We start from the raw sequence: 15,381 nt of genomic DNA, 5'->3' as shown, positions 1-15,381 counted from the left end.
GGCTCATTGGAGATCAGAGTCTCACAGACTTTCCTGCCCGGGCTGGCCTTGAACCCTGATCCTCAGATCTCAGCCTCCTGAGGAGCTGGGATTATAGGCGTGAGCCATGGTACCTGGCTCAAAGTAGACCTTAGTCCTTCTCAAACTTCTCCTGCATTTACTCATGATTCATAATTAATCCCAGCATGAATCTTTAATTACTGGTCAATTCCAGAACTCCTGGAAGCCGCTCTTTATTAGCTGCTGGAGTACAAAGAGGAGCAGGAAGAGAAAGAAGAGAAAGAGGAGGAGGAGGCCGGGGCCAGTGGCTCCCGCCTGCCATCCCATCTACTCAGGAGGCTGAGCTCTGAGGATCACAGTTCAAAGCCAGCCCGGGCAGGAAAGTCTGTGAGATTCCAATGAACCCCCAGAGAGTGGCTCAAGAGGTGGAGCACTAGCCTTGAGCAAAAGCTCAGGGAGAGCGCCCAGGCCCCGAGTTCAAGCCCCAGGATTGGGGGGAGGGTGGGGGAGGGGGAAGGATACAGGAAGGTAACCCCTGCGGGGTGCATTGGGGACCCCTTCGAGACCCTAGCCCGTGTCTGACTTGAACCCTTGGGAGAGACCGAGCTGCAGTCACCGGGGTGGGGGTGGGATCGCGTAATCACCCCGCTGCTCACAAAACACAAGGCCGTCACAAGATCTACGTGTACAGTCGGCTCACTGGGGTTTCCCGACCCTGAGAACAGACTCTGAAGTTTAAGGGTGATCGAGTGGGGGGCCCCAGCCTGGGCTAATTCCAGGTCACTGGTGATGAACATCGTCAGAGCCAGGCATGGTGGCTCACGCCTGTCATCCCAGCCTCTCAGGAGGCTGAGGTCGGAGGATCGTGGTTGGAGGCCTGCTGGGGCAGGAGAGTCTGGGACTCTTTTCAGCTCCAAGCTAGCGCTCGCCTTGGATGAAAAAACTCAGGGACAGCGCCCAGGACCTGAGTTCAAGGCCCCACAACCAACAACAGCAATAAACAACTGACAGCTGGGTATATTTTCCCTCCGCAGGGCCAGCCATGGCGCTGGTGGGGCGTCTGCCCTCTGGTGGCCACAGGCTGACCTGCAGCCAGCCGGCACGCCAGGCTCCGACCTTACTACTCTGACTCTTCCCCTTCACGAAGGAGCTCTTCCTGCATGAGTTCGCACGTGTGCACAGATGGATGGACGGACAGACGGGTGACCTTCAGATCTAGGTTCTGACAGTGAGGGAACGCATGCGCTCGGTAGGCGCCGGTGGCTCCCGCCTGCCATCCCAGCTCCTCAGGAGGCTGAGATCGGAGGATCGAGGTTCAAGGCCAGCCCGGGCAGCAAAGCCTAGCAGACTATTTTTGTTTTTCTCCAAGAAATTATTCAGGGCTGGGCAGGTGGCTCAGTGGTAGGCGCTCGCCTCGCATGCGTGAGGTCCTGGGTTCGAGTCCTCAGTAGCACAGGAAAAAAACTTAGTTGACTTTAATCATAAGGACAGAGGCCAAAACCAAACCACCACAAGCACCAAGTACTTACACCAGAAAAGCAGCAGCGGCACGTGTTTCCGTCTTTTAATGACCATTATTGCACCGATACACGAACACGCTATGTACACACATCTTACACGCGCCGTCCCTCCCCAGCAGCAGCGGAAATACACATCATCATCTTGGGAGTACAAAGCACGTGGGGGGGGGTCCCAGAACTTCAGTCCATACGTAGTGTTTGTTCCCTGTCCCATGAGAGGCTGGACCCGGGGGGGGGGGGGGGGGGGGGCTGGCGCTCAGGGGTGCAGCCTTTGGCCCAGTGTCTCCGCGCAGGATGGACAGCGATCCGCCCTTCACCCCGCTCCGTTCCATCAGGCCCAAGCGGCGGGCGAATGTAAACCAGTGCTGGGGGGCCGGGGCTGCGGGAACTAAGCGGAGGTGCAGAGCAGCTCGGCAGGCGCGGGGAGGGGGGGACACAGCCAGGGCCCCCCGCGCCCTGGGAGGGGACCCTGAGCCCCAGTGGGGGAGGAAGGCGAGGCTGACCACTCGTGGAATCGCTAGCCGGAGCCAAGATGCCCGGCGGGGACGGGGGACGGGGGACGGGGGTCCCCTGCGGCCCGGCCGGGAGCAGGGGTGGGGAGCCCGCAGTCACGCAGCGAGGCGCCAGCCGAGGTGCGGGGGGCCGCGGGACTGCGCACGGCCTGGGGCCCCCGCCCCCCGCCCCCCGCCCCAGCCGGCCCTCAGGTCGCCCCAACATCTGTCCTGCCCGCCTGACGCCCGTCAGAACTGGACCCAGCTGGCTGGCTGCGGCGCCTGGCTTGGAGCGGAGCTGCGGAGACAGGAGGCCCGCGGGGGAGGCCGTCACCGGAGGCCGGCGGGGAGAGGCCAGCGCCCCCGCGCCCGCCCCCACCGCCGCCTCGAACCTCGAACCCACCACCTTCACCAAGCTCACCTGCGCAGGCCCAACAGGCCACTCAAACCCCACCCGATGGCTGCCTTCCCCCCCCACCTCTCCCTCCCTGGAACTCCTCTGTGATCTGCAAAGCCCAGCCTGGCGGACCCACCGGGTCGAGGGCCCTGATCTTGACCCCACTCAGGGAGAGTGCTGGGGACTCGGTGCTACCTGGACGCGGTGCTGAAATCTCCCCATAGGTCATTGCTGGCGGACGCTGGCGCCGGGGCGGACGTGGGGGCGGGCGCGGGGGAGTCCAGATCTAAGAGGACATCTGCGTGGCACGAGAGGAAAGAGAAAGCGGTGAAGAAGAACCAGAGCCACCTTGAGGAGCGACGCCTGGGCCCCAGAACCTCAGCCGCTTTGTCAGGGAAGAAGAAGCCGGGCCCGGCCCGGGGAGCGGGCTGCGCGGGCAACTACATGCAGAGGAATACGACTCAGCGAGGAAAAAGGAAAACTAGACGGCAGACTGAGTTCACCTAAGAGGAAAGAAAGAAATCCGTCTTCTGTTCCTGAAGGCACAGAGGTGCTGAGGCTGGGGAAGAAGGCTGGGAAAGACAGTGGCTGCTGAGTGGCCGGGATTACAGGCGTGCGCTACCGGCACCTGTTAGGGAACTCCGGGATTTATTCCACTCTTTTGGCACCGCTGGAGGCCTGAGTGTAGGCCCTCTGCTAAGCAGTCAGGTACATTAGGTTCTGACGGGCGCGTCTCTAATCTTAGGCGGGTTCTGGTGTTCTTCTCCTGACCGCTTGGGTGAAGTTATGGAGCAGGGTGGCTCCCGCCTGCCACCGCAGCTCCTCGGGAGGCTGGGATCTGAGGATCGGGGCCGCGAATCAGCCTGGGCGGCCGGGCCCGCGGGACGCAGCCCCCACCGACCCCCAAAGGGCTGGCGGCGGGGCTGTGACTCAAGCGGTAGAGCACCCGTCTTGAGTGGGAAAGAAGAAAACCTCTGGGGCAGGACGCAGGCCCTGAGTTCAAGACCCGACGCCAGCGCCAGGAAAGAAGAAAAGCAAGACTGAGAGCCGGCGTGTGTGGCCGTTACAGGGCGCCGGGCCTCGGCTTCGCGGCCCCCCTTCGCGGCCCCCCTGCCGGCCCCGCCCGGCCCCGCCCGGCCGTACCTGCGGCGCCGCCGCCGTGCGGGGTCCTGGGGACGGGCGGCGGCGTGACGTGGTTGCTGATGGCCACGGACGCGGGCGCGGACGCGGGCGCGGGCACGGCCCGGCCCCCGGGCGGCGGCGGCAGGAGGCTCGGCGCCCCGGTGCCCGCGGGCCGGGGCTTGGCGGCGCCCCCCGCTCTCTTGGTCGTAATGTTCTGCACGAGAGGAGGGGGGGAAAGAGAAAGGGGTGAGGGGCGCGCGGCCGGCCCACGCGGGGCCGCGGGGGGGGGGCGGGGGGCCGCGCACCCCGATGCTCAGCTTGATGGTCTGGCCCTCCTTGAACCCCAGGTCCAGCTTGGGGCGGCTGTCCACGGCCTGCGACTCTTTGGAGATCTCCGACTCCTGCTTCACCCACCTGCGGGGAGAGCGCCGCCGTGAGGGGGCACAGCCTGGCCCCGGGCTCAAGCCACGCAGAAGCAGCCGGGCCGGGGCGGCCTCCACGGAGGAGGCAGCGAGCGCGGCCAGGGCGGCGGCTCACCCAGCGCAGGGGCGTCCGCTCAACGCCTCCGGCCGGCGGGGCGCGCGCACGGCAGCCCACGCCTGGGAGAGCGCGCGCACGGCAGCCCGCGCCTGGGAGAGCGCGCGCACGGCAGCCCACGCTGGGAGAGCGCGCGCACGGCAGCCCACGCTGGGAGAGCGCGCGCACGGCAGCCCACGCCTGGGAGAGCGCGCGCACGGCAGCCCACGCTGGGACGCCGGCTGAGCACACGCACGGCAGCCCACGCTGGGACGCCGGCTGGGCACGCGCACGGCAGCCCACGCTGGGACGCCGGCGGAGCGCGCGCACGGCAGCCCACGCCTGGGAGAGCGCGCGCACGGCAGCCCACGCCTGGGAGAGCGCGCGCACGGCAGCCCTCGCCTGGGACGCCGGCGGAGCGCGCGCACGGCAGCCCGCGCTGGGACGCCGGCTGGGCAGAGCACGCGCACGGCAGCCCACGCCTGGGAGAGCGCGCGCACGGCAGCCCACGCCTGGGAGAGCGCGCGCACGGCAGCCCACGCCTGGGAGAGCACGCGCACGGCAGCCCACGCCTGGGAGAGCGCGCGCACGGCAGCCCACGCTGGGACGCCGGCTGAGCACGCGCACGGCAGCCCACGCTGGGACGCCGGCTGGGCACGCGCACGGCAGCCCACGCTGGGACGCCGGCTGGGCACGCGCACGGCAGCCCACGCTGGGAGAGCACGCGCACGGCAGCCCACGCCTGGGAGAGCGCGCGCACGGCAGCCCACGCCTGGGAGAGCGCGCGCACGGCAGCCCACGCCTGGGAGAGCACGCGCACGGCAGCCCACGCTGGGACGCCGGCTAGACACGGAGCACGCGCACGGCAGCCCGCGCTGGCACGCCGGCTGAGCACGCGCACGGCAGCCCACGCTGGGACGCCGGCTGGGCACGCGCACGGCAGCCCACGCTGGGACGCCGGCTGGGCAGAGCACGCGCACGGCAGCGCGGACACGCGCGGCCCGGCTCGGCTCGGGAGCGGCGGGAGAGCCGCCAGCAGGCCGGAGGTGGCGCCGCGGGCGGCCCGGGGGCACAGCACCGCCGGGAGTGCAGGGCTGGGGGCCGCGGCCGCTCACTTGAAGTGGTCCTGCAGGGACACGTTGAAGTCGAAGGCGTCGCCCCGATCCGAGAAGCCGATGCCGATGAACGCGCTCCGCCCTGGGAGGAAGCACAGCGCCACACTGAGCATGCGCAGACGCCGAGCACGCGCGCTGAGCATAGAAACACGCTGAGACCGCGCGCTGAGCATGCGCACACGCTGAGACCGCGCTGAGCATGAGCACGCGCAGCTGAAGCTGAGGGCGCACACGCTGAGCCGCGCGTGCGCAGCTGCGCCCCGGGGGGGGGCACCCCCGCAGCCTGTAGCCCGACCCCGGCCCCCCAGCCCCGGCCGCCGGCCTCCCCGGGCGCCGGCAGGTGTGAGCACAGGCCGCGGAGTCCGCTGGGCGCGCGGCCCGCCGGTGGCCCCGCTCCCGGGAGGCCGAGGGCGGAGGATCGCGGCCCGAGGTCCAGCCCAGGCCCCGCAGCCCGCAGCGGGGGACGGTCCCCCTCCCCTCCCCTCCCATCCCCCCTCCCCCCCTTCCCACCTGTGCCATCCTGGATGCGGATGACGAAGTAGCGGCTGGAATCCGTCACCGTCTCCACGGCGATGCCCGGGTACTGCTCCACCGGCGCCTGCGCGAACAGCTCGCCTGCGGCAGAGACGCGCGTCGGGCGGCCTCCACCCGGACCCGACCCGCTGGAGGGCGGCCTCCACCTGCCCCCCCCCCCCCCCGCTGGAGGGCGGGTCTGGAGGCAGCTGCGCCAAAGCCAAGGCAGGAGGATCCCGGCTGGGGACAGGCCGGGCTGCCCGAGCCTCTACCCAAAACACCAACCGGGCGAACGCAAAAGAACCAACGCAAGGAGGGCCGGGGGCGTGGCCCGGGTGGCAGGGGGCGTGGCTCGGGTGGTAGGGCATGACCTAGGTGGCAGAGGGCGTGGCCCGGGTCGCGGGGGCGGGGCCTAGTTGGCAGAGGGCGTGGCCCGGGTGGCAGGGGCGTGGCCCGGGTGGCAGAGGGCGTGGCCCGGTGGCAGGGGCGTGGCCCGGGTGGCAGGGGGCGTGGCCAGGGTGGCAGGGGCGTGGCCCGGTGGCAGGGGCGTGGCCCGGGTGGCAGGGGCGGGGCCCGGGTGGCAGGGGCGGGGCCCGGGTCGCGGGGGCGGGGCCCGGGTGGCAGGGCACCCGCCTGGGAGCGCGGGGCTGAGATCAGACCCAGAAACAACAGCAACAACGACAGCGAAAGGGGAAAGAAACAGGCGAGCGGGTCCGCATCGGGCGCGGCCGGCCGCCCGCGTTACCTGACACCTTGTCCTCCAGCTTGATGTAGGCAACCTTCCCCTTGGAGGTGACGCGCAGGCGGCCCGTCCAATCCGGCTGCTCCAGCTTCCAGTCAGACGCCCTAGGACGGGAGATCCGGCGATCGGGCGGGGCCTCAGCCTCGGCCTCGGCGGCGCCCGGGGGCTGCCCGCGCCCAGCGCCCTGTGCGGCCCGCCCGCACCTGCCCGCGCCCAGCACCTGTGCGGCCCGCCCGCACCTGCCCGCGCCCAGCGCCCTGTGCGGCCCGCCCGCACCTGCCCGCGCCCAGCGCCCTGTGCGGCCCGCCCGCCCGCACCTGCCCGCGCCCAGCGCCCTGTGCGGCCCGCCCGCCCGCACCTGCCCGCGCCCAGCGCCCTGTGCGGCCCGCCCGCACCTGCCCGCGCCCAGCGCCCTGTGCGGCCCGCCCGCACCTGCCCGCGCCTGCCCGCGCCCAGCGCCCTGTGCGGCCCGCCCGCACCTGCCCGCGCCCAGCACCTGTGCGGCCCGCCCGCATCTGCCCGCGCCTGCCCGCGCCCAGCGCCCTGTGCGGCCCGCCCGCACCTGCCCGCGCCCAGCACCTGTGCGGCCCGCCCGCCCGCACCTGCCCGCGCCCAGCACCTGTGCGGCCCGCCCGCACCTGCCCGCGCCCAGCACCTGTGCGGCCCGCCCGCACCTGCCCGCGCCCAGCACCTGTGCGGCCCGCCCGCCCGGGGCCGCTCCGCCGGCTAACTGATCAACCCCCCCCACGGCGCGCGTCAGCACGACTGCTGGACAAGGTCTGCCGGATAGTCAGCAATCAACCAACCAATCGATCAATCGATCTACATATATACATATACGTAGTTGTCAAAGTTTAAATAAAAGCAATGAAAAGCCTGGCGCCGGCGGCGCCCGCCTGGCACCCCAGCTCCCCAGGAGGCTGAGCTCTGAGGACCGTGGTTCAAAGCCAGCCTGGGCAGGAAAGTCCATGAGACTCATCGCCAGCGAACCCCCAGAAAACCAGAAGGTGCCACTGTGGCTCAGGTGGGAGAGCGCTCATCTTGAGCTGAAGAGCTGAGGGACGGCGCCCAGGCCGAGTTCAAGCCCCATGACTGACCAAAAAAAAAAGCAATCAAAAATACAATTCCTTGGGGTTGGGGTATTGCTCAGAGGTGAGAGTGCTTGCCGAGCTCACACAAGGCCTTTGGTTCAACCTCCAGCACACACGCACACACATACACACAGATGAAAATAAAAAAGCCGGGCATGGCAGTGCACGCCTGTAATCCATGCACTCAAGGTATCCAGAACAGAAGATCATCTGGGGACCAGTCTGAACTGCACAGTGAGACCCTGACTAAAGAGACTAAAAAAGAAACATTTAAGTAAGAGTAGAGCTCACAGCACACCTCAAGGGACAAGTCACTTGCTGGACAAACTGCAAGGTTCTGAGTTCAAACCCAGCACTGACCCAAAAACAAAGATGATTCTGTTCTTGCGCAGATTACTAGCAGTGTCCTTAACAGTGCTTTCTTGCAGGGACCAAGAGAGCCCACCTACTACGTGGAATATCCGGGGAGGAGAAGCCATCGTGAGCGACCGCAGCTCATCGCCTGCGTGCACAATCCTTTCCCAGCTGCAGCGCGTGGGGAGGGCCAGGGCTGCTTCGGACAGAAGGCCGACCACAAGAAGCAACCGCGATCAGCATAATTAGTATGAGAGAGGGGTCTAAGCTGAAGGAGGGGGGACATGAAGAGTGGTGGAAGGAAGTTTGGGAGGCCAGTGGGAAGGGATCAGCTGGAACATTCTAGAGTGAAGACACAGCCAGGGGCGGATGCTGGCCCAGCATGCACAACGCTCTGGATCCCCTCCTCGGGGGAAAAAAAAAAAAACAACCTAGCCAAGCACCTGCGGCTCACCCCTGTAGTCCTGGCTGAAATGTGAGGAGCAGGATTCGAACCCGGCCCAGGCAGGAAAGTCGGTGAGACTCTCATTTCCAATTTAGCAGCAAAAAAACCAGGAGGGGAGCTGTGGCTCAAGTGGCGGAGGTCTAGCTGTAAGTCAAAGAGTTGAGAGAGAGCACTCAGGTCCTGAGTTCAAGCCCCGGTTCTGGGGCAAAGAACTAAATACACTATAAGAAGGAGAGCAGTTAGGATGAGCCTCAGGAAGAAGCTGAAATAGGCCAGGCGCTGGTGGCTCCCGCCTGTCATCCCAGCTACTCAGGAGGCTGGGATCGGAGGATCGCGGGTCAAGGCCAGCCCGGGCAGGAACGTGCCCACAAGACGCTGATCTCCCATGAGCCACTGGAAAACCGGAAGTGGCGCTGTGGCTCCAAGTGGTAGAGCGCCAGCCTTGAGCGCCCAGGCCTTAAGTTCAAGCCCCAAGACGGGCAAAAACAAAGAACCTCAACTAGGAGCAAAATATAAAAGAGCAAGCGAGGGTCACCCAGGGACAGCTGCGCACAGGAAGCGCGAGCGAGCGCAGGCGTGGCTCCCGGGAAAGCGCCCGGCTCAGCGCGGAGTCAGAGACAGACAGACAGACAGACGGACGGACAGCCCGCCCAGGGGCCCGGGGATGGCATCGCACAGGGACGCACGCGCAGGCGTCCTGAGCTCCAGCGTTCACTCAGCGAAACAAGCGCCTCCCGGCTCCACACAGCCAGGAGGGCTGTGGACACTGACATGAATCATGGGGGGACGGGGGGAGGTTTACAGAATGCACACGCGCACACACACACACACACACACACAGATAAAATGGATGGATGGAGTGTGTGTGTGTGTGTGTGTGTGTGTGTGTGTGTGTTGGTCCTGGATGGATGATGGTGGATGGATGGAAAAGATGGGTAGATGGATGGGTGGGTGTATGGATGATGGATGGGTAGGGGGAGGGATGGGTGGAGAATGGATAGATGGATGGGTGGATGGGGTAGGTAGGTGGATGGGTAGATGGATGAATGGGTGAATGGGTGGGTAGATGGATGAATGGATGGATGGATAATGGATAGATGGATGGGTGGATGGATGAATGGGTGGGTAAATGGATGGATGGATGGACAGGTAGATGGATGGGTAGATGGATGGAGGGATGGGTGGATGAGGTAGATGGGTGGATGAGGTGGGTAGGTGGATGGGTGGATGGATGACTGGGTAGGTAGGTAGATGGATGGATGGATGGATGGATGGATAGATGCATGGATGGATGCATGGGTAGATGGATGGGTGGAGAATGGATAGCTGGAAGGGTGGATGGGATGGGTGGGTGGGTGGGTAGGTGGATGGGTGGATGGATGACTGGGTGGATGGCAGCCCAGAGACCGCATCACCCTTGAACTGTACAACGGGTTCCGATGGAAAAGGATTATGCAGACAAAAAGAATCGTGGGGTTCAGGGGTGGAGCGCTTTGCAGGGCACGTGCACTTTGGGCTCAGTCTCCAACAGAGTCGGAGGATCAAAGATATTCTCCAGGCTGGCCCTGGGTTCGATTCCTCAGTGCTACACACACAGAAAAAGCCGGAAGTGGAGCTGTGGCCCAAGGGGGTAGAGCACTAGCCTTGAGCAAAAGAAGCTCAGGGACAGCACCAGGCCCCAAGTTCAATGACTAAAAGATAGATCAATAGAGAGAGAGAGAGAGAGAGAGAGAGAGAGAGAGAGAGAGAGAGAGAGAGATTGATCTTCTCCATGTCTACAAAGTAGTATTTATCAAGCACTTACTAAGTAGTTGGAAAGTAGTTACTAAGTAGTTAGAATGTTAATTGTCACTAGGCATGTACAAGGTAACATTTGCCAATCTATACCATGCTTTTTGTTTGCTTGATTTTGCCAGTCATAGGGCTTGAACCTGGGGCCTGGGCGCTGTCCCTCAGCTCTTCAGCTCAAGGCGAGCGCTCTACCACTTGAGCCACAGCGCCACTTGTGGTTTTCGGGGAGTCTCATGGACTTTCCTGCCCAAGCTGGCTTTGACCACGATCCTTAGATCACAGAGTAGCTGGGATTGCAGGCAGGTGTGAGCAACTTAGGCTCCTTCTTGTGACAAATGAGAGGATCTTGCAAGCTAGATGTTGCTGGTTCTATTTTTTTTTTTTTTTTGGTCAGTCGTGGGGCCTGAACTCAGGGCCTGGGCGCTGTCCCTCAACTCTTCAGCTCAAGGCTAGCGCTCTACCACTTGAGCCACAGCACCACTTCCGGCTTTTTCTGCTTATGGGGTGCTGAGGAATCGAACCCAGGGCCTCAGGCATGCAAGGCAAGCGCTCTACCACTGAGCCACCTTCCCAGCCCCTGGGACTATTCTTACAGATGCACAAGTGAACTCAGGTTCTGTGTAGTCCAGCAAAATGAAGTTGCGAGGCAAATGTCAACTCTGCTTTCCTAATGCTCTCCCCTAAAAGAATGACTGATGACGATACACTGGCTCCTGCAGGGTAAGAAGTGTCAAAAAATAAGCATGGAACGCAGGGGATGATGATCAGAGAGGAAAAAAGGCAGAAGAAAAATGAAGAAACTGATGACTCAATGCAGCTGAACTGCTCCAAGGATAAAGCCTGTGGCTCAATTAAGATGTTCAAGCAGAGCCGGTGCCGGTGACTCACGCCTGGAGTCCTGGCTACTCAGGAAGCTGAGATCTAAGGATCAAGGCTTAAAAGCATTTGGGTGTGGGACTTGAACTCAGAGCCTAGGCACAGGTGCAGGCCCAGGTACATGAGATCTCCAATGAGCCACCAGCAAACCGGAAGTGGCGCTGTGGCTCAAGGGGTAGAGCGCTCACCTTGAGCTGAAGAGCTGAGGGACAGCACCTAGGCCCAGAGTTCAAGCGCCCAGGCTCGCATTAAAAAACAAACAAACAAAAACTATATAGCTGTTAACTATCCAAGATTCATGCTCATAGCTCTTAACACAAATACAGTAAGTTCTCTTCTCAGTCACTGGATGACGAAGCTGTCAGGCCCTACAGAGAAAATGCTGCCTGAACTCCAGAGGGAAAAGTAAATTAGGAAGAGAGGGAGGGAGGAAAATCCTATGTAATCAGGGCTGGAGAGGTAGTTCTATAGTACAGCCCTTCCCCTGGGTTAGATCATCAGCTCAGGGGGACAGGGACACTCAGGAAAGAAAAGATAACAAAAGCAAACATCCCAGATAAACACTGGAAAGCATGACTCTACCTTTGCCCTCTGGAAAAAACAAAAAACTGAACACGGATCAGACGCTGGTGGCTCCTGCCTGTCACCCTAGCTACTCAGGAGGCTGAGATCTGAGGATCGAGGTTTGAAGCCAGCCCGGGCAGGAAAGTCCATGAGACTCTGATCTCCAATGAACCACCAGAAAACTGGGTGATAGAGTGCTAGCCTTGAGCAAAAGAGCTCAGGGATGGCACCAAGGCCCCAAGTTCAAGCCCCATGACTGGAAAAAAAAAAGGGGGGGGGATGGGGGATTGTCAACGTCTAGTGCGCTGGGGTCCCTGGGTAAGGGTCATGAAATCACCAGGACACAGGGGATGCAGCGTGCAAACAGCAATTGCCACTGCATGCTGTGCTTTATTGTTAGTGGGTATTTAAAGACAAGCAAGCATGATCTTTGCCACCATTTGGTCAGAAGACATTCACACAAAAAATTTCAACAGATACATTTTTACTTAACCTATGAGACAATGTCTTGGTATATTATTATCTAAACTATTTTAGAGCAAGCTCAAACCACTTCTCCAATCTCAGGAAAATGCTTGACTGGTTGTTCATCTATGTTTAAGCAAGCAGAAGAGATACTACCTCAGCTCCCAGGAGTCTGTGACATGTGTTTTGAGATAGGGAGAGAGAACATTTTCCCTCTCCAGCCTGGCGTTGCAAGAGCTTTCCTAATCCCAAACACAGTCCTCAGATAATCCTGAGGCTGGAGCCTGCATCATTCTGCCCGCTCAACATAGACCCGGAGTCTTCACAGGGGATAATAGAAAGAGATTAAGTCGGATCAAACAGTAGCCAGCAACACAAGAAATATCCAGGATTGGGAAGGTGGCTCAGTGGTACAGTGCTCGCCTTGCATGCATGAGGCCCTGGGCTGGATTTCTCAGCACCACATAAACAGAAAAGGCTGGAAGTGGTGCTGTGGCTCAAGTGGTAGAGAGCCAGCCTTGAGCTGAAGAACAACAAAGAAATTCAGCATGTGTGTGGTGTCTATGTGTAACTGTGTAATTGTGTACAACATGCATGAAATGTGTGCATGTGTAGGCATGAATGTGAAAGGTTGTGTGTGTGCATGTGAGTGGTTGTGAGCATGTGTTGCACTGTATGAGTGTACGTGTGTACGAATGTGGACAGTTGTGCGTGCACTGCACCAATATCTGCATGGACGTGTGCACGCATGTGTGTGAAGGCGCGTGCACAGCCAGAGTGTGCATGTGCGTGTGTATGAATGTGAGTGTGAGTGGTGGTGAGCACGCATGTGCACTGCATGAGTGTGTGCATGCATGTGGACAGCTGTGCGTGCACTGCATCAGTGTCTGTGCACGCATGTGTGAAGGCGCGTGCACAGCCGGAGTGTGCATGTGCGTGTGAATGTGAGTGCTTGTGAGTGTACGTGCGCGGTGTGTGCATTGCACCAGTGTCTGTGCATGGTGTGGAGGCGCGTGCACAGCCGGAGTGTGCATGTGCGTGTGTGTGTGAATGTGAGTGGTGGTGAGCACGTGTGTGCACGGCATGAGTGTACGTGCACGGTGCGTGCATTGCACCAGTGTCTGTGCATGGGCGTGTGCATGCATGTGTGTGATGGCGCGTGCACAGCCGGTGTGCACTGCACTGTGTGTGTGTGCACTGCACTGTGTGCGTGTGTGTGCGTGTGCACTGCACTGTGTGCGTGTGTGCGTGTGCACTGCACTGTGCGTGTGCATGTGCATTGCACTGTGTGCGTGTGTGTGCGTGTGCATTGCACTGTGTGCGTGTGCATTGCACTGTGTGCGTGCGTGTGCATTGCACTGTGTGCGTGTGCATTGCACTGTGCGTGTGCGTTGCACTGTGTGCGTGTGTGTGCGTGTGCATTGCACTGTGTGCGTGTGTGCGTGTGCATTGCACTGTGTGCATGTGTGCGTGTGCATTGCACTGTGTGCGTGTGCATTGCACTGTGTGCATGTGTGCGTGTGCATTGCACTGTGTGCGTGTGCATTGCACTGTGTGCGTGTGTGTGCGTGTGCATTGCACTGTGTGCGTGTGTGTGCGTGTGCACTGCACTGTGTGCGCGCGTGTGCATTGCACTGTGTGTGTGCGTGTGCATCGCACTGTGTGCGTGTGCATTGCACTGTGTGCATGTGTGCGTGTGCATTGCACTGTGTGCATGTGTGCGTGTGCATTGCACTGTGTGCGTGTGCATTGCACTGTGTGCGTGTGTGTGCGTGTGCATTGCACTGTGTGCGTGTGTGTGCGTGTGCACTGCACTGTGTGCGCGCGTGTGCATTGCACTGTGTGTGTGCGTGTGCATCGCACTGTGTGCGTGTGCATTGCACTGTGTGCGTGTGTGTGCGTGTGTATTGCACTGTGTGCGTGTGTGTGCGTGTGCATTGCACTGTGTGCGTGTGCATTGCACTGTGTGCATGTGTGCGTGTGCATTGCACTGTGTGCGTGTGCATTGCACTGTGTGCGTGTGTGTGCGTGTGCATTGCACTGTGTGCGTGTGTGTGCGTGTGCATTGCACTGTGTGCGTGTGTGTGCGTGTGCATTGCACTGTGTGCGTGTGTGTGCGTGTGCATTGCACTGTGTGTGCGTGTGTATTGCCCTGTGTGCGTGTGTGTGCGTGTGCATTGCACTGTGTGCGTGTGTGTGCGTGTGCATTGCACTGTGTGCGTGTGCATTGCACTGTGTGCGTGTGTGTGCGTGTGTATTGCACTGTGTGCGTGTGTGTGCGTGTGCATTGCACTGGGGGGGTTGCGCAGGGGTGGGGCCGTGCGCGCGCGCGGCTGTGCAGCCCGCGGGGGCGGGGCGCGGTGGGCGCGCGCCCGCGCATGCGCGCTCGGGCCGGGCGGGGGGCGCGGGCCGGGCGGGGGCCGCGGCGCGGCGCGGGCCGGGCGGTACCTGTAGCCGCGGTTGGAGGCCCGCGGCGGGATCCGGTAGACGCTGACGTCCGGCTTCACGCACAGCACCGACTCGTACTCGGACTCGGTGGCCATGGCGCTGCGCTGGCTGCGCCGCGGAGAGGAGGAGAGCGGCGGGCGGCGGGCGGCGGGGGCAGGCGCCGCGGCGTCACGCGCGGTGACGTGCGCGCCGCCGGCCGCTTCCGGCGCCGTCACTTCCGCTCGGCCGCGCGGCAGCCATTCAGCTCTTCCGTGACGGGAGGGGTGGGCGGAGCTAAGGGAACCATATTGGAACCGGGAAGCGCTGAAGCCGCCCCGGCCGCCATCTTAAGTATTGGCAAAGACGTCATCCGGGTGGTGGAGCGGCGCGGCGCCGCGGGGGAGGCCGGGAGGCGGCCGGGGGCCTGGCGGAGGGGACCGTCGTGTGTGCGCATGCGTCCTGAGCTGGGGGGGGCGGGGACAGGAGACATGGCGGGGAAGGGACGGTCTGCACGGCCTGGCGCACGCCATGGCCATCCTCCTCCATCAGCCCTGTAACACACCAATTGTGTCTTGTTCTGTGTCTCTGTCGGCCCCGGGGCTTGAGCTCGGGGCCTGGGCGCTGTCCCTCAGCTCCTCAGCTCCAGGCGGGCGCTCTACCACCTGAGCCACGGCGCCAGCTCTGGTTTTTGCTGGTTCCTGGGAGATCAGAGTCTCCTGGACTTCCCTGCCCAGGCTGGCCTCGAACCCCGATCCTCAGCTCTCAGCCTCCTGAGTGGGATGACAGGCGGGAGCCAGCGCCAGCTACTAATTTAAAAGAAAAAAATAAGAAAGGATGGGGGCAAAGGCAAGGTTTTAAGATATCTATTTATGCACTATTCCGCAGCTCAGCCCTGTGCAGCTCTTTGTTTCTAGAAATTCAAAACAGGAAGGAACCGCATAAATTCCGCCAG

At 62.2% G+C, this 15,381-nt stretch overlaps 1 protein-coding gene across 1 annotated transcript; it reads right to left on the bottom strand.

Moving 5' to 3' along the window:
* Nucleotides 1–1,547: 1,547 nt before the first annotated feature.
* On the bottom strand, nt 1,548–14,588 carry LOC138803658 (adaptin ear-binding coat-associated protein 1-like). Its single transcript, XM_069987718.1, has 8 exons — nt 14,451–14,588; nt 6,420–6,520; nt 5,672–5,776; nt 5,162–5,243; nt 3,836–3,944; nt 3,552–3,744; nt 2,604–2,706; nt 1,548–2,309 (listed from the first exon to the last, which is right to left on the bottom strand). The coding sequence occupies exons 1-8, from the start codon at nt 14,543–14,545 to the stop codon at nt 2,261–2,263; spliced, it is 837 nt and encodes a 278-aa protein (XP_069843819.1). The 5' UTR covers nt 14,546–14,588; the 3' UTR covers nt 1,548–2,260.
* Nucleotides 14,589–15,381: the final 793 nt, after the last annotated feature.

The sequence above is a fragment of the Dipodomys merriami genome, unplaced genomic scaffold (assembly GCF_024711535.1).
Source record: "Dipodomys merriami isolate MVZ:Mamm:240054 unplaced genomic scaffold, mDipMer1.0.p SCAF_345, whole genome shotgun sequence".
Lineage (NCBI taxonomy): Eukaryota > Metazoa > Chordata > Mammalia > Rodentia > Heteromyidae > Dipodomys > Dipodomys merriami.
The sequence above is the reverse complement of the archived record's forward strand: the minus strand, read 5'-3'. Positions and strand labels throughout refer to the sequence as shown.